The sequence below is a fragment of the Phascolarctos cinereus genome, unplaced genomic scaffold, assembly GCF_003287225.1.
Source record: "Phascolarctos cinereus isolate Bilbo 61053 unplaced genomic scaffold, phaCin_HiC Scaffold_7;HRSCAF=346, whole genome shotgun sequence".
NCBI classification, from domain to species: Eukaryota; Metazoa; Chordata; class Mammalia; order Diprotodontia; family Phascolarctidae; genus Phascolarctos; species Phascolarctos cinereus.
In genome coordinates this window covers 196,296,332-196,315,305 of record NW_027556180.1, presented here as the reverse complement: position 1 = coordinate 196,315,305, position 18,974 = coordinate 196,296,332, and the positions used below count along the sequence as shown (strand labels likewise).

General features: G+C 35.3%; 1 protein-coding gene across 2 annotated transcripts in view; it reads left to right on the top strand.

The window, feature by feature from the left end:
* The window catches only part of VGLL3 (vestigial like family member 3), a 63,242-nt gene extending 44,705 nt beyond the window's left edge, over nucleotides 1-18,537 (top strand). For both annotated transcript variants that reach the window (XM_020970713.2, XM_020970714.2), the window contains exon 4: nucleotides 13,566-18,537. In XM_020970713.2, coding sequence (XP_020826372.1) covers nucleotides 13,566-13,609 — 44 coding nt within the window. In that variant the 3' untranslated portion in view covers nucleotides 13,610-18,537. The remainder of the gene's footprint in view (nucleotides 1-13,565) is intronic.
* Nucleotides 18,538-18,974: the final 437 nt, after the last annotated feature.

Below are 18,974 nucleotides of genomic sequence, written 5' to 3'. Positions count from 1 at the left end.
CCTAAAGTCATTGCAAAGATTTACACTGTGTGGGCTATAGCAGTTTGCTGGAGTCAGTTTAAAATGGCTTACAAGAGCTGATTGTTTAATTTTCAGTGTGAGAATTTACACCTTGGAAATTGGCAAATGCTACAAATCAGGACTTGATCTATTGTTTTGTTGATCTTCTAGACTAAAGAAAGTGATGGAGAATATATGAATAATGCAGATTAAACTTAAAAGTGTGTCTTCTGGGCATACTCCCCCCCCCCCAGACAGTTGTTAAACATTTTCCAGCACACCTCTAGTTGTAATGTATTATCAATGATGACTTGTCAACAAGAAATCGTATTAAATGTACTAGCCAAATATACCTGAACAGTAAAAGAAGTGGGCTGGTCATGTAAGAAGAGTGAAGGATAATGGATAGACATTATAAGTATGGAACCTTTACCCACAGAATATTTTTAAATCTAGAGTACAGTCTTCTATGGAGGTCTTCTGGGAGGATGTGGACAAGAGTAACCAAGAATAAGGAGGAATGAATGCATTGGAATCTGCATTATTGAAGAGAATCTTCACATCTTTGAGATCACATATTCTTTGAGGTTACCAAAATCTCCTGTTATATGCTTCATAAATAGGACAGATTCCTTAGCTTCTAAAATTTTCTCTAGCTATTTTCCTTTGAAATTAAGGGTATAAAAATACCAATGTTACTATTTTTTTGTTTAATGATTTAATAGAGTTTGAGGCATTCATATTCTAGGCCAAGTGAGCCAAGACTTCTGTGCTATTACATCTTGAATCTTTCTGGCAGTGTTTTGTGCTTTCATTATCATGTGGGAGGAGACCAAAAATAAACAGTTCAAAGAAAGGAATTCCATTTAAAAATTCCTATCCCCCAGAGAGATTCGCATCAGTGTTATTTTCTCTGATTATGAGTATTCTTTCCATGAGAACAAATTTCAACATATACACGCGTATGTACAGATGTAGACATCTATATCTGTATTTGTATATATAGATATCTGTATATTTATATCCATATGTGTGTATGTGTATGTGTTTGTATATTCTGTATAAATTTAATCCTGCACTATTCTTATTCATGAATCCACATAGGATCTCTTCTAGATGCTAGAGTTCTCCTTCTGGGATGGAATAGCTACATTTCATAGATATCTTGCAATACTCTGGGTATTCATGTTATACCTCACTTTCACTACAAGATCAATTCATGTTTTCTTTCAACCAAATATTTCCTACATGGCATCTCTTATTTCTTGCAAAGGAGATCATCTTCAGAAAAATGTCAAAGCCTACTCATACCCAATATGTACCTCTCCATTACCCAATTGATAACCTACAACTTGGATTCTTCACGACTCTAGTGTCCCAAGATTTTCAACCTTATGAAATTACCTGAAAAAAATGTTAAAATTGTTAAAAGATGTCATTGAAGGCTTGGGATATTTGAATATACTGCACAATTTCCCAAATGCGACTCAATCCTCTCTTCTTCTTAGGAAAGTCTACAGTCAATTCATTTTGCATTTGTAGTCCCTGGCCCACATATATGTATTGATGCTTTAACTCGGTAGGCCGGACTTCCGACTGGTTATTATCAGCATAGACAATAGATATTTTCCATCCTTTAAGTTTTTCATGTATGAATTGTTATGTTTATTTCTTTTGTGTTCTTCATGTCTAATGGAAGAGGTCTATGACCTCATGTTCTAGGTCTTGATGCATCAACATGATATATCATCTGCAAAAAGGGCCATTTATAGGATGTCCTCTTCTATGGGAAATCTCTCTTTCATGATCCTGTGTAAGAAATTTTCCTTAACAGTGAAAAACAACTTTAGTGAGTTCATAGCTATCTGTTTTATGTATCCCATAAATACACATTAATACAAAGAAAGTTGTTTAGCAAAGAATATTCATTGTGGTCACATTTATCAGGAAATAATGTACAATAACATTTATAAGACTTCTTATTGAAGGAAAGTCTTTAAAGTTATTTTGCTCTACTGAGTCAAAAAGTTTTTTTATTTGTTTTTGGGTTTTTTTTGCTGAGAAGGCATTCAACAAACAAATAAACAATAAGAAGCAGCATCGTAGGTTTTTTTCAACTTACTGGTGTGCTAGCAAATATTTAACATAAAAACTTTCTGGAGAAAATAATATACACACATAGCACATGCATAATTAAGAGTATCACTTTTTAAAAGTCTAGACAGTCTGGTTTTTAGCTTTTGCTAATTTCCAAGGTATAAATGTCCCCATTGAGCATTTAACCATCGGTTCTGGTGAGCTGGTTCAAACTAGTTATAGCACACCTTTCTGTCTACAAGCTATTATCCCAGACTTCTCTTTCCTATCTCAGTCAAACTCTTTGAAAAAGCTGTCTGAACTTATGATCTCCACTTTCTTATCACTGTCTTCTAAATTATAATCTGGATTCTAATACGATCTTTAAACTGAAAATGCCCTATTCAAAGTCACTAGTAATCTTGTAACTGCACAAACTGGTGGACTTTTCTCATCCTCATCTTTCTTATATTTCCACAGTACTTGAAACTGTTGAACAATAACCCTCCTTCCCCACCCAGCCTCCAAGAAGCTCTGAGATGTTCTTTGGGTTTTCATAACACTATAATCTCTTGCTTCTCTTATTACCTCTCTGACTACACTACTCTGACTACAACTTCCTGGTCTTCTTTGGTCATCCACAAAGTCCATCTAACTGTGGGGGTACGTCAAGTCTCCGTTCTGAATACTTCTCTTTTCTCTCTCTTTTTCTTTTCTTACTCTCAGGGACTTCATCTGCCCAGAGTTTTAATTATCTCTATGCCAATGACTCCTGTATCTATATTTCTAGATCTCATCATCCTTTTTGAGTTCTACTTTTTATCTCCAGGAGCCTACTGGACGTTTTGAACTGGATAGCTCATAGATATCTCTAACTCATATGTCCCAAAATAATTATCTATACCCCAAAACCCATCCCTCTTCTAAACTTCCCTATTTTTGTTGTGGGTACTCCCATCCTTTAGTCACTAAGTTTTGCAACCTTTGTGTCAATTTCAACTTTTCAGTCTCTATCACTCTCTATCTATATTATCTTTTCCCTGAAACTCTTCTTTTCCAAACTTCCATCTTATAGTCAAAGGCATCGTGAATCTCCAAGACATCCAATATTATTTTATTATTATCTCTAGGCTTATAGCTCCATTGTCATTTTCTTCTCACTCTCACTTACACCACAAATCTTGTTTCTATCTCCACAAGGCATCTTGTATCTTTTACTTTTTTGTACTCTCACATAACCGTGAACCCTAGTTTGGGCATCATCTCTCTTTATGGGGACCTGCCTGAAGTTTTTTTTTTTTTTTAACACTCCAAGCCATGCTTTACACAGCTGTCAAACTGATTTTCCTAAAGTGCAATCCTGTAGGGGTATAACCCCTCTATTTAATAATTGCCAGCAGTGCCATAAATATATGGGATAAAATAGAAATTGTCTTTTGGCATTTAAAGTCCCAACCTGGCCCTAACCTACTTTCCAGTGTTATTCAGTGTTCAGTCCTTCATGGCACTGTGATCTAGTCTAATTGGCCTTATTGATATTCCTCATGCTGGGTACTCTATCTTTCATATCTGTGCCTTTGCCCTGATTGTCCTCATATCTACATACAGGCCTCCCTCACTTCTGTGTCTCAGAATCTCTAATTTCCTTTGTAGCTTGGCTTATGTGCCACTTACTATAGGGGGCCTTTCCCAATCTCCAGCTTCTAGCCTTTTATATCACTGGCCTCAAAATACTTTGTCTGTATTTTGTATGTATATATTTAGATGTTAATTTGCCCCAGCTACATTATAAATTCTCTGAAGACAGGGACTATTTTCCTCGTGTTTTTGTATCTTACCTTAGGGCCAAGTATATAATAAGTACTTAAAAAATCCTTGTTAATTGCTCAGATGATTAATTTCAGTCAGTCTTATGATGATGAACATATTCCCTGATGCAGAAAATTACTTGTGAAAGTTTTCATGTTCCTTCGTGTATCATAAAGATTTTATAACTATGAGAAAGAAGGTATAGTTATTAAAGAGTTTAAACCAATGAGAAAGAAGGTAGTTATTAATTGACTTTTAATTATCATTTATGATACTAAAATCATACGTTATCCACCCCTCCCCCTTTTTAAAAATCTCTTCATCTTATAAAATGATCTTCATGACTTTTAAGTCATTTCACCTCAGACGTACTTGGTATGTCCTAGACACTATTTTTAACTTCATTTTCTTAATTCCTATTTCTATTCTCACATTCCCTTCCCCTCTTCCCCCCTACCCCCAGCACAATCTGGGTGTTAACTGAAGTGCAAAAGTTCAAATGAGGCAGTTCTTCATCACTGATCGTAGGAATAGATTATTATGGCATTTGCAAATCTGTTTAATTTTCATCAATTCGTTGTCTTCCTGACATTTTTATCTATGAAACTTATACTGTGGCCATTTGATTCTGACACCAAGCTTTCTACAGATATGTCTTGACTTTCTCTGATTTTTATTGCATCGCAGCCCATAATCCTTAACGGTGTTCTCTGAAACGAGTTTGCTTTCTAAATCAGTGTTGCCTGACTCTCTGCTTGGTGTTTCCTGCCTAAAGTGTTTACTTTCCTCAATTAGTGTTTCCTTGACTTTTTCTTTGTGGCAACTGTTATGCATTGCTCAGAATTTTTCAGGAAATGCTATTAAAATAAATATTTTTGTATTTTTTCCACTTCATTTTTGTTTTTTCTGCTATTTGTTGTTGATTTTTTTATCCTTTGCTCTCCAACTAGTTGATGATTGTAAACATATACAACTAATGCTACCAAAATCAGCATCCAGTCATTTTCTTCCTGTTAAGATATCACTATTATCTATGTTCACCATATTATGCATCTTTCAACTCTTTAAGGAAATATTAATGTGTACAATAGTGTGAGGTTTCTAAGTAGTTTCTAGCTCTTTCATCTCTTTCATTTCTTAAAGCTGAACTATTTATTTGAACTTAATAATTCATAGAAATAAATATTCATTTTGAAGAAACCATGCATTTGTATTACTATAGTTTTGAAGTCTAATTCAGGTATCTTTTGATAACTCCTACTTCCAAGTGTATGTAAGGTTTCTTGTCCTCTTGTGTTCTTAATAGTATTTTTATGGATAAGTAGCAGTTCCAGATCAGCTTCTCTTTTGGTTGGATTATCTGTTTTCTGGATCATAAAACTGTCTCTGCATAACCTAGAAACCCCTTTAAAGATACATATTTGGCATTATTTGTTACTGAACAGATGTTTGGATAGTTAGAATCTCCAGAGAGTACTATAACTTGTGGTTTCAGTTACATCAAGTTAATGCAGGAAATTTTTGGTTTTGCTCTTCCCCAGTTTTAGCGGAAAGTTCATGGAAGAAATTTTATTAGGCTCCTCCCCTTCTCTTCTATTCCCGACTTCTTCCCCTTTCCTTGCCTCCCTGTTTCCTTTTTCCTCTTTCCTCTTCCCTTTTTTTCTCTCTTGTATCTTTCCTTAAAATGTTTTCCAAGTTATCTTTAATTGTATTGGTGAAATAGGGTTCAATGATTGATAGATGCTATCGATCCATTTCTTTATGCTTGTTTCTATCATCTAATATGATCTCTACCATTTTGTATTTTTTAATTATCAGAATGAAAACTCTTTAATGCTCATAAGCAACTCATATCTATGATTTCTGTCTTAAATTTCAATATTTGAACGTGAATGCTTTTTAAAAAGGAATGATTTAGCATTGTGGTGAAACTTGATTCTAAAATATGTTCCTATTCATCCTTCCATTTAGAAATCCAAAAACATGTGAAGGTTAATGGAACACAAGCTACTACTGTCAGGTGAAGAGGATAGAATATATGATGTATATAATATATGATTATAGAGAGAGAGCATGGTAAAGTGAAGAGAGATCTGGCCCCGGGTCATATGGTCATATAGATTTAAAGCTGGAAGGGACCTTACTGATCATTAATTTCACCACCCTCATTTTGCAGTTGAGGAATCTGGAGAACAGTGAGGTTGAGTTACTTAACCTATGGTCGCACTGCTACTAAGTGTGGAGGGAAGGGATCAAGTAAGGAAGCAAGGAAGGAGGGAGAGGAAATTAAGTATTTACTATGTGCTAAGCATTATTCTTAGCACATCATCATCAACATCATCATCATCATCATCATCATCATCATAGCTAGCATTCATATAGCACTTTAAGGTTTGCTAAGCACTGTACTTGTCATCTCATTGGATCCCCTCAACCTGTGAGGTAGGTGCTATTATTATCCTCATTTTACAGATGAGAAAACTGAAACTGAGAGAGGTTAAATGTCTTGCCTGGGGTTAAGCAGCTAGTAAATATCTGAGGGAAGATTTGAAGTCAGCACCTAACTCCAAGTCCAGTGCTCTTGCCTACTGTGCCACCTAGCTTACTCACTAGAGAAAAACAAAAAAACACAATCCAAAAAGGGATCTGGAAAGGGGAGAGGTATGGCAAAGGTGCCACAATAGGGGAAAGTTTGAGAAGTAGTCCAGGGAGTCATGGGCTTAGCCAGTTCTGGAGGAAGCATGGTTGTGTGGATGCTTCCTCAAATACAGGTTCAGACTGAGGTGTTTCTGACTTCATCCAGTGCTTTACTATGCTGGCTGTGTGACTTTAGGCAAATCTTTTAACTTCTCTGGGTCTCAATTTCCTCATTTGTTAACTGAGTGGTTGGACTAGATCAACTTTAAGGTGTTGTCCAGCTCTAAATCTATGGTCTCATGATCCTCTATTGTTTGGTGGGAAGGAAGTGTCTAAATGAGTAGATGAGCCAAGGTAGCTTGATGTCTAGGGGTAGAAATACAAGGATGAGAGAGGAAACACCTGGGTCTGAAATGACTAGTTGCTTAAAAACTCGCCCTGGGTGTGCAGGTACTGCACTTTATACAATAACATAATAAAGTATATTAGTGACATTAGTTCCAGTGATTCTTACTTTAAAAATTAATGTTTTGTATCCTACTTTAGGTCAAAATTTAAAGCCTATCTAACAAGTTCAAACAGTTTTAAACACATTTTATAGCAGGGAAACTATTATTGTAATCCAAAAACAGACTTCAGAAAGCATTACTATAATCTAGGGATCTAGAATTCTCTTCTGCCAATTATTTATTTGCCTAGCTACAGTCTCTTAAATTTTTTACTTTTATCTTCTTGCTCAATAAAGTTTTAAAAAGTCTGTTAGGCCATGATAGATGGACAGGTGCCACTAGAATATATCTTCATATTTTAAGGTGATTTTTAAAAACAATGCTTACTTAGCTCTGAAGTATTAAAAATGGAGAAGGAGCTCTAAAACTGTTAGTGTCATAATGTCAAATTCATAATGCGTAGATTGACTATAACTCTCTTCACTTTGTTTCCTTTTCTTAAGGTTGAATATAGCTATTTCTTCTTCTTTTTTCCTTTTCTTACTAACCCCTCTCACCATTTTTGTGTGAAGATGCTGTCTCCTCCCCTAATAAGTATTATTCAAAAACTATTAGATAAATGGAATTTATGTGATAGCCCCAAGCTTTTGGTAGGTCATTTTATCACCATTAATAATACCAATTTTATAAACTAAAAAGATTTACATGCAATTGATTCCAGGTGTAAAAATGATCTAATTTCTGTCACGTCATTGGGAACATAGGATTTAAAGCTAGAAGATACCTTAATGCCCTCATATACTGGTGAAGAAACTGAGACTTAGAAAAGTGAAGTGACCTGTAGTGCTTCACATTAGGTATCTAATAACAGAGTCAGGATTTGAACCCATAGTCCATCTTCTTGTCACTCCACCAATCTTCCTCCAAATCATGTTGTAAAAGCAGATCTGTGTATCTCTCTTATTGTACAGCACCCAGGGCTGATTTGTGTGTCATGAGGTACTTAATGCTTTCTGGTTAGAAACAGAAAAATAGATTATATTTATTTAAAATGTATGTTATATTTATTAAGAAAAATCCTTCTACAATACAGATGGGCACCTACTCCTCGAATTATAGCCAACCAATCAATAGACATTAAGTCTCTACCATGTGCCAGGTACTGTTGAAGATACAAAAAGAGGCAAAAGACAAAAAGTCATCTATTCCCCTCAAGGAGCTTACAGTTAGTCATAGAAAGTTACCTGGGGGGAAATGAGGTTAAGCAAAGTGCACATCATAGATGCTTAATAAATTTTGTTGAATTGGGTTGAACTTATAGGAGAAAAATTCTGAACAAATTATAGTGTTACACCTTTCATGGAGATATTATAATGGAGAATTAGTGGGGTTAATGGAAGTATCTGTGCACAGGTGCTGGAACATTTTACTTAGAAGTCCCCAAGTTTCTAAGAGCTTTTGACTGTGGAATAAACTTCCACTATGAAGCCATATGGTTGAGACACAGAGAAGGAACACAGAGGGAATGGGAGAGAAGGAGATCTGGATGCTGCTCCTGTGACAGAAAGCAGGGAAAGAAAAGAAAATGAGAACTCAGGGGATGGTGAAGACTGCATGAAGGCAGGGAGAAACACACTCAGGTGGGGAAGTGAAGGCAGGTTGAATTTCAAAGATAACTGGAAACAGGCACTTGCAGAGGGTGGTGAGTCCAGTGCAATCAATTCCATATCACTTTTCATTTCCCAGTTCTCCTCTGATTAGTAAAAGCTAATGTAAGGAAAGCGATTCTTTCCCACCTCTATTTCCCTCCCCCCCCATCACAGCCTGCAAGTAAGTGTAAGTCTGCTTTATGTGTTTATTTGAGCTTTGGTGCTATTTGAAATTTCCATTAAAATGTGTGGCCATTTACAATGATTTGTGTCCAAATTAGTAAGTGCACACTTTGGGAGTGAGAGAGGGGGAAGGCTAGTGAAATTTGAAGGGTGTTCCTCAATTCAGGTTGAGGTGGGATGAACTGATAAGACAGAGAATATTTGAGATAATAGAGCAGCTAGTTGGTGTGGTAGAGTGCCAGCCCTAGAGTCAGAAGATACATCTTCCTGAGTTCAAATTTGGACTCAGACACTTACTGGCAATGCGGCCATGGGCAAGTCATTTAAACTTGTTTACCTGTTTCCTCATCTGTAAAATGACTTGGAGAAGGAAATAACAAACTTCTACAGTCTTTTTGCCAAGGAAATCCCTAAAGGGGTCACAAAGAGTTGGACATGACTGAACACTGACATCTGAGATGGTAGTCTCTGAGATATCCATACCCTAGACTGTTTATGAACTTGGGGAAAGACTTCATACAGAAATAAACTAGTAGCAGTGATAGGTATGTTTGTTCAGTTAGCCACCTTGCACATAGCACCCATCTAGTACCCTTAATCTGTCTACAATAGTTAACATATCATATAACAGGACACATTTATTTACTACATCTTAGTAGGGAACCATTATATAATATAAGGTTGGGGTGAGGCAAGCACATTTGACTTTTTGTACCTAAAATAGTATTAAATAGCATGAACCTGTCCATCTTTTATTTGAATTGAACCAAAGTAGCTCTACCTCTCATAATAATAATTACCAGATGCCATGATTCTGGGTCTATAGCTCTTTTATGATGAGAAACTCTTTTTTCCTCCCCTCTCAAGTCTTAATACTGATTATCATATAAAAAGAAAGGTCTAGTGATGGAGGATTTTATGAAAGGAAGCGGTGGGGAAAGGGAAAACCTCTGTTAATACCTTACATTATTTCACATTTGTCATGATCCTATCATTTCTGAAATGACCACATTGCCAAAGTAGGGGCAGGTGGGTTGTGGCTTGAGTTAAAGCATGCATGACACTGGGGTCCACATTGAGTCCTCTGGTCAGGTAGGAAAAACATGGAGGACTAAATGCACTGGTGGATTTCCTAATATCATCACATAACTGGCATATAGCAATAGAATACAAATTCTGCCATGCCTTCCTAGAAGGGCTCTGCCTTTACATAGGAGAGCATTGTAGAATATTGCTTGTTTTATAGGCCAAGGAAGTAAAAGTTTCTTGGCCATTAAAGCACAGATCTAATTCAGAGCACCCACAGCAAAAGAGAAATAAAGTAGAAAACGATGAGCATCTAACAAGGACTATTCAAACCCTGGTGTGAATTGATTTTCTGTGTGCTGATGAAGAGAAAGAAATACAAAGAATTTGTAGTAATGAGGCTATGATGGGGAAGTAGATTCTATCAGGCAAGTTTTGAAGTGTTTGTAAATAAATATATGGCCTTTCTATATCTAACATTTACAATGCTAATTCATTATATGTGTATTGATTTTTAACAATCCTTTGTCTTTATATCACATTTGTTTCTGAATATATTCAATGTAACAAAGAAAAGTAAGAAAACAATGACAAGAACAAACACAAACACAGTTCATCTAAACTAGCCAATATATTAACCTTGCATACAGCAGATGCAATATTCCACAGGTATAGTACCCCACCTAAAATTGAAAGACTTTCATGAGCAAATAACAATCCAGTAAGATAAGAAAGGAAATCATTGATGGAGTTGGGGAGTGGGGAGGAAATCTGTACGTCAAATATGTCTGATGAATTATAGAGAGAATTAAGAGTTTCATTTTAAATCTATGTGACAGCAATAATTAATTTTTAAGTAATAACTCTTAGCTATTATTACCTACCTAGAATGACCTGCCAGGATGGTCATAATTGAATTAGAATTATGGATGGCTACTTGCAAAAAAAAGAAAGTCATAAGCAGGCTCTTTTTTTAATTTAATGGAATTAAAGAGAAAAAAATCTTTAACAAAACTACCTGGCATTATCAACAGCCTTCATGAATTATATTTCTAGTATTGCATAAATTGATGTAGTCTTCAAATATGGAAACACTAAGCCATTCAGAAGACGTTTTGATAATGAGAAAAATATTTATGCACTCAGCAAACTGTCAGTGAAGGTGGTTTGAATTGGATAGGCTATTCAATTGGGATAGTTTCAAGACTGCAAATAATTTTTGCCATGAAATGATTTTTAAAATGAATACAGGAAACTTAGATTGATATGCACAAGATCCATTATTTGGGAAAAGGGTAGAACAGATTGTTGTTTCTGTTATCCACATGTGGCAACAGATTCCCTGAAAGACAATTCTGCTGCTTTCTTTACTCAGGCAGTGCTGACTTTAACAAAGAGACTAATGCCATGGTCTGTAGATGGTGTTCGTAATCATGTCAAATGGCTCTACGTTTCACCTTTCCTTTTCTCTTTCCTAGTCCCATAGTGTGCTTTTTAGCTCACCTCAGTGTCTCCATCACACTTACTAATTGTGTCTGTTTTTGTAATGACTCCCTGTTGTCTTATGAAATACTTTGACAAGTTTAAGGTAAGAAAAGGATTTGTTGCAGCTGTTTTAGGAACATGTAAAAGTTAAAGTGACCATTTAAAGAGTGAAGAGTGACATAAAACAAATCTGCCACTCATATCCAAAACTATATAAATTGGAACAGCATGGCAAATTTTCACAATGATCAAATCAGCAACATAGCATCCCTCAAAAACAATAAAGCAGACTCAATTTCTACCTGCCCTTACGTGGTATTTAGGATTTAGATCATAAAGTCACAAACCACAGAAGAAGCTACCACAGAAACTAAACAGATTCTAGCTCAAGATCTGAGCCAATCACACCCCAGTTACAAAGATTAACAGATGGTGGCTTCAGATAGTACTTAATCTGTAAGTATCATCCTGATTTCTTATGTTTTAAATCAGAGGTGTCAAACACATGGCCCACAACTACTCCTGAGTGTGACCCATACTAGATTAAAATGTAATCAGGAAATATTTACCAAATAATATAAATAAATAAAAATACAATAAAACATAGATAACATTACATTTTAAAACCAAGACAATATTTGGCCCACAGGATCCTTATGTACAGATTAGGGATCCCATTTCTATTTGAGTTTGATACCACTGATCTAAACTGGTTAGTACACAGAATTAACCACATAGTACAACATCTGTTTGTTTTACTTCCTTTCTTTCACAAATGTCTTCTTGAACATTAGATGTTGAGTATGGATTAAATATACAAACAGATACATAGGCCATTTTTATTTAGGGTGTCAATGTGCAGTGGAAATCCAATAGATGGGAATGTGGGTTTTTGAGGCATTTTACTCAACAGATCTGATAGCTTCATGTCGATTCCAGTTAATCACAACAACTCTTAGTTCTGGTTGATTGTTGCTTGAATGTCCAGCAATTTAGCAGCAGTGATTCTTTTGGAAAGAATTTCAAAAGTAGAAATTATATTGTTTTGTGCCCTTCTTTTCCCATCATTGATCCACTCTCTAAGAAAGCAAAACCTTTCTCCATTTGCCAAAGGCTAAAAATCCCCCCTTCCCCCGTACAAAAGTACAAAGGGCTAGTATGTTTCCAGAGCTTACTGGTCATTAATAAAAGCTGACGCGTATGTAGCACTTTAAGGTTTGCAAAGTGCTTTACAAATATTTTTTCATTTGATCCTCACAACAGTCCTGGAGGGTAGTAGCTATTATTATCCTTATTTTACAGTTGAAGAAATTGAAGTAGGCAGAGGTAGTGACTTGTGCAGGTTTATACAGCTAGTATGTATCGAGGCCAAATTTGAACTCAGGTCTTCCTGACTCCAGGTCCAGTGCTCTACCCACTCTGCCACCTAGTTTTCTTAAAATAGTTTTAGACTTATGCCAAATACATGGCTATTTTGAAAATGATGACATATCTTGTCTTCTTAGGAAATAAAATATTAGAAGGCATAATCACAGTAATTAGCTACAAGTGGAAGACTAGGTGCTGACCTGCTTTGATAAATAGAGGTTTGTCATAGAGAACTCCATTTACTAAGACTAGACCACAGGTCTGGTCCAAAAATAAAAGCACGTATGTATATGTGGGTGTATCACTTTAAGGGCAGCTAGATGGTATAGTGAGAGCACTGAGCCTGACATCAGGAAGACCTGAGTTTAAATTCAGCCTCAGACACTTAACTAGCTGTTTGACTCTAAGCAAGTTACTTAACCCAGTTTGCCTGAGTTTCCTTATCTCTAAAATGAGCTAGAGAAGGAAATAGTAAGCCACTTCACTATCTTTGCCAAGAAAACTCCAAATAGGGTCATAAAAAGTCAGATATGACTGAAATGACAATGCTGTCAATTTAAAGTTTACAAAGTACTTTATTTCATTTTAGTTCCACAACAATCTTGTGAGGGAGGTAATAACAGATTATTTCCTTTAAAAATAAAGAAACTGAGTCAGAGAAATTAGGTGACTTTGGTAGGGTCACACAACTATATATTAGAGACAATATTTCCATCCATGTCTCCCTGATTCAGTGACTCTACAGTAGAATGGCTGAGAGCCAACCCTTTTAATTTTTTTGTTACTTGATTTTTTTTTCATTTCCAAATATAATATGTGCCCACTTCTGAAAATAACTTCTTTTAACTGTTTTGCCTCTTCCTTTGTCTCTCTATCCATCTAGGTCTGCAGCACCAGGACAAGAGCAAGGAGTCTCCTTGGTTCTGAAGCACACAATAGTAGCAAGTAAATCTGGATTCAGAACCCCGGGACAACTGGCATGGAGCTGTCACCAGTGTTTCTTTATTTCTGCATGAGGACAAGATACATATTCATTGAAGGAGAAGATGAAAAATCAGACATTTTGGTTTTGTTTTGGAGCCTTTTCTTGAGAAGGCTTAATGGGACCTAGAACACTGAAAAAAAAAGTCTTTGTTTGTTTGATTCTTCCCTTATCTGAGCCTGTGCAACTCTCCTCTCTTTGCTCTTTTCAACAGCATGATTTATTTTCCATTTAATTTTGATTTTTGTTCCTTTTAAACAAATCACCTTGTTTGTCAGGAAAAGCCAAGCCACAATGGCAATGCTCATCCTTTCAGGAATACAATTTTGTAGCTCTCTGTGCATCTATTTTTGTAGAAATACAGAAAGTGTGGTCTAGCATTGATGGGCTATTTTAGAGGGATGTATTTTTTTTAAAAAAATTGTAAAAATTGTTAGGTTCTGTTTAAAGAACTTGCTCTCAGAGAAGCACTGGCAACAATATATAAAAATGCTTACTTGTAGATATCTGTGATGTGATGTGTCTATGTTTTTCAGGTTACCTCAAGTGTTTGATATTTTTCCTTTTAAAGATGGTAGCACATTGCCAAACCAGTATGGTATTGTTTTCACATGATAGTGCTTTGAAGGGTTGAAACTTTCAACTCTTGTCCTAGCTTATACAGCTATTAGGTGCATATATGGTTTCAAAGGAAAGTTCTTCAGTGTTCATGGTAGAGCAGAAAATGAATATTTCATTTCTTTGGCATCATCTGAAGAGTTTGCCCATAGTATCATAGTTATATTCCCAGCTCATCCAGCCTGCATAAGTGTATCCAGAATTCATACGGGCAATTGGTAACCCATTAGTTCCAGTGAATCTGGTCCATTGTTTCAAATTATCTATTCTTGGTAGCATAAAGTCCCATTGTTTTAAGTGGATTTTTTTTCCTGGTGAGAGATTTGAAAAGGGAATATGCAAGTTTTGTAATAAGCAAGGTGCTCTACAAATCACAAAACTATGAGCTTAATAGTTATTTCATAAGAGTACTCCAAATTTTTTTTCTTTTTTCTTTTTCTCCCTCTGACATCTGAAACCAAGAGATTGCTATGGCACAGTAGATGGAAAGCTTGCCTTAGAATCCAGAAGCCTAGGTTCAAGTCCCACATCTGACACATACTAGCTCTGGGACCAGTTAAGTCCCTTAACCCTCATTGCTCTAAGAGGTTTTCTAAAGCTCAGTTTTTGAAGAGAAGTTTCTGACTTGCATTTGTGGAGGGATTGTCTTTACTTTGGAGTCCCTATATCAGTGAAATCACAGGTCCAGTTCCTGTCCATGCCATTTAAGGAAAATACATATACTCTGTAATATTTCCAGCATATATTTTGCAGTTCTTGAAGTGTACTTTTTTTTTAAGTGAACATTTCTAAGGCAAACCTATGGGTATGATCAGAACCAAGGAAGAATTTGATTTGGGTTATTAATCAGCATCATTTAGAATGTGTTAATTGAAAAATTATGGATTCTGAAGGGAAAGGCACAGATCAAATGAGATGAAATTTCATGTTTGTGATATTGATTTGTACAGAATGTGTACTGACATTGAGAATCAATGAACAGAGTATAGGCATTGGTATTTCTTATCATCTTCAGTGGTTAAAAATATGACTTGTTACTTTCTTTGGTAATTCCAGAGCTGAGCAAAGTTGAAAAATGAGCTCCAAGAACTTCTAAGTTTTGTTTGCTGGGATGATTTCTCATTTTCCCTTTCCTTATGAAATTCAAAGTACAATAAATTACCACTTTAAAGCTTGAAGCATATATTTCTGTGTATATATATCTTAGTATGTTAAACAACACCATAAACTTAGCTAGGATGGATTTTCATAACTGATTTTCAAATCTATGGTTATATTTTGTGGATCTCTGCTTTTCTTCTTATAACCTGTGTATTCTTTCTTATATATCCTTTGGGTTCTAGGCCTTTATCTTCCCTCTGTTTTTACTATGTTTTGGTTTCATAATGTTCTTCTTAACTGGACACAACTTTAATATAATACGCCCCTGTGAATTGCCTTCATTTCTTTCTGGTGTATACTCGAAAGTTAGGGTAACTTCCATGTACGGGTGATAGGCATTAATAATAGTAGCTAGGATTTACATAGCGCTTTAAGTTTTGCAAAGTGTTGTACATATGTTAACTCTATTATCATGCTCATTTTACACATAAGGTAACTGAGGCTGAGGTTAAGTGATGCTTAGTGTATAAAGTGGGATTTGAACTCCCTCAAAGTTCAGTGTTTACCCACTTAGCCACTTAACTGTCTCCCACTCATTCAGTAGGATGTGGGCTTGCCCTCTAGGAAATTATAGCATGGCTAACTGTGTTGATTCTGTTATTGAGAATGGCAAGTGGAAGTTATGTTCTGAAGAAACTGCACTATAACCACTCACACACATGTCCTTAACATTTTTCAGTACTCATTTTAACATCATTTCTACTCAGAAGTGGGAAAGTCAAAGATTTACACTAGAACTCGATTAAAATATATTAGCAATTAATCATTGGACTATCATTTGAGCAAAGCAGGCTATAAAACAGGTTCCTTACTGCTCCCTTCTCCATTTCTGTCATAAAATGCAGACATTATTCTATAGTTAAGCCAGGAAGTCCTAGGTTCAAGTGTTGTCTCTGACACATACTTGCTGCGTAACCCTGGGCAAATTGTTTAATCTCTCCATGTTCTAGGCAACTGTCTAGGCTACAGGTTACAGAAAAGGTGCCAACCTGCATTGGTAAAAGGAGATTCCTCACCTTGGGAATCACAGGTCAATCCATATCCTTATGGCCTGGTTATTTTCCACAAGTCAAGCTTTCAGAACTCCTTGAATTTCTGTTCTTTCACTAGGTGTGGGAAATAAAATTTTAAACTCATAGTATGCTCTGGTTTCTTAAATACACCAATTCATAAAGAAATAAATTAACTCTTTCATGGTGGATGATTCTATAGATTTTCATTTGATTTACTTTTATTCATCAGTGACTCCAAAGTTCTGCCTCATGTAGCTAATACAATCAGTTGACTTAGAATATCAAGATTTGGGATTCTTTCTCCATTGTGTTTTAGGTTTTCTTCACAACTGAGCTTAAAAAAAAAAGGAATTGCATTTGAAGTTGGCCGTTAATTCGTTTACCTTCAAGCTTGAAGAAAAGTAGTAAAATCTGGTAGAAAAAAAAATTTCCATATGAGGGGGAGGAAAATACTTTATAAATAATCCCAGTCAGCAGATTTACTCAAGTTTAGGGGGAAAAAAATAGAAACTATCAGAAGCAGATGTGTACAATGTGTCTGTTATTGAAGATGGAAGGAGTTCACTACTACCAGTCCAGTTACAAAGGAGTATTGATGGCAGTTAAAAATACTGTGATTGATCACCTTTTCAGGGAGAGAGAAGAGGGCAAAGGCTTTTAAAGGCAATCCTGAAAGCACCTGGCCAGTTTTCATGTATAGTATCAGCAAGTACTCAATACTTTTATTCTACAGGAGTGCAGTTATACACATCTTTCTAAAAGGATAAGTTCCTCTTACATTTTGCTTACTTTGGTATTGGTCACTATCTTTGGAGAAAAGATATTTTCATTGTGTAATAAAATGACCTTAAAGCACTTTTAGACCCATGATGAAAACACCTGTTTTTGAAGATATTATTTACGTGAAATTACCATTAGTGTAACAGTCAAAATTTAAGAATCTTTTGATAGGCTTTCTCTCTTTAATCCTTTCTGAGAATTAATTGTATCAAAGGCACTCTTTCCAGTATGATAGAAATACTGTTGATCTTTATGAGAAGGTATCGACATTCTTTTATGTCTTTTATCTTCTATAACACCAGGTTTTTTTGTTTATTTCTTTAGTGTTTTGCCTTAAATGTCAAAAGGCTGCATCCACTAGTTTTGCTGCATCCACTAGTTTTCTCCTTATACCTGTCAGTGGAATTGATATGCCTCAATAATTCAATATGGCTATTTGTTTCCTAATGGTTCCAAAGATCATTGTATGCCAATGTAACAGCACGTGGGACGCAAATGGGGATCAAACAAATGGGGAATGAAAAAAAATCAGGAAAGTAATATTTTGTGCATGACCACTGTTTTAGAAGGATAATTCTTCATTTAACTTTTTAGTATGCAATCAACATTAGAACTTTTCTTTGGCCTCTATTAATAGAGTACATTTCCTTATGTGGTTGGTTAGGGCAATAATCACTAATTGCTAATCTATACCAATTTTAATTTCTGAAAATAATTAGAATCTTGAAAAAAATTAAAGTTAATTCATAAATGATAATTCATACACACAATTTAAAAAACTACAACACAGAATTATATTTTTCTTTGTATTCTTAAAGAAAAATGTTCAATAGAATCTTTTTTCATCCTTAAATACTAGGGCAGGAGAATTGTAATTGGAAAAAGGGATTACTACCTAGCAGTGGGAATTCTGTAATTTACATTATTGAATTAGGAAGCTGCAAATTAATATAGAAAACATATATTGGCAGGCAAAGTAACTCCAAGCTAGTTAGATCTATAAGCAGTTTTCATACTAGCTGAAGATTGCATTTCTAGAGTGGAAGATTTGCACATCTCAGCAGCATTAAATGTCTATGAAATCACACCAACAGGACCATACACACTAACCTCAAAAGTTGATTTACAAATGATGGTATTTTCTCAAACAAACAAAAACACCACCATACTCCCCTACCCCTACCAATTCTGATCATCCCTTCAATAAAACTGCCATTAGTATGTGTAAATGATATGAAATGATGAAGAACTTTGTATTAAAAAGTGTCTTTGTTTAATAAATAATTTAATGTGAATTTTAATGATTATATTTTAATGTAGCATTTTGTTTTGTTCTGTATTTACAATTGGCTAATGCATTCTTGTTTCCTTCATATTCAACAAAAAACTCATAAATATCTTTGTAAATTTCAGTGTCTTGTTTTTTTTAAAAATAAGTTTGATTTGAGAGCCAAGGAATTTGTATGATTCAGTAAAGGAGCACAAATATGTCTTTACATTTGAAGTACTAATGAAATTAAGTTATATAAGTCACATATGGGGCCTTGTAACTAAAGTTTTTCAATGAGGGTTCTTCTAGTTATCAGCTGATTCGTTGGGAGGACTTTTTACATTTGTTAAATCTAATGTTCACTGTGGCCACAGGAACTCACCCCAAAGTGTCACTCTTCTATTCGTATAACTTAGTGACACAAAAGAAAAAAATTGTAAAGGAGTGAATTGAAACACTGGGGAATTT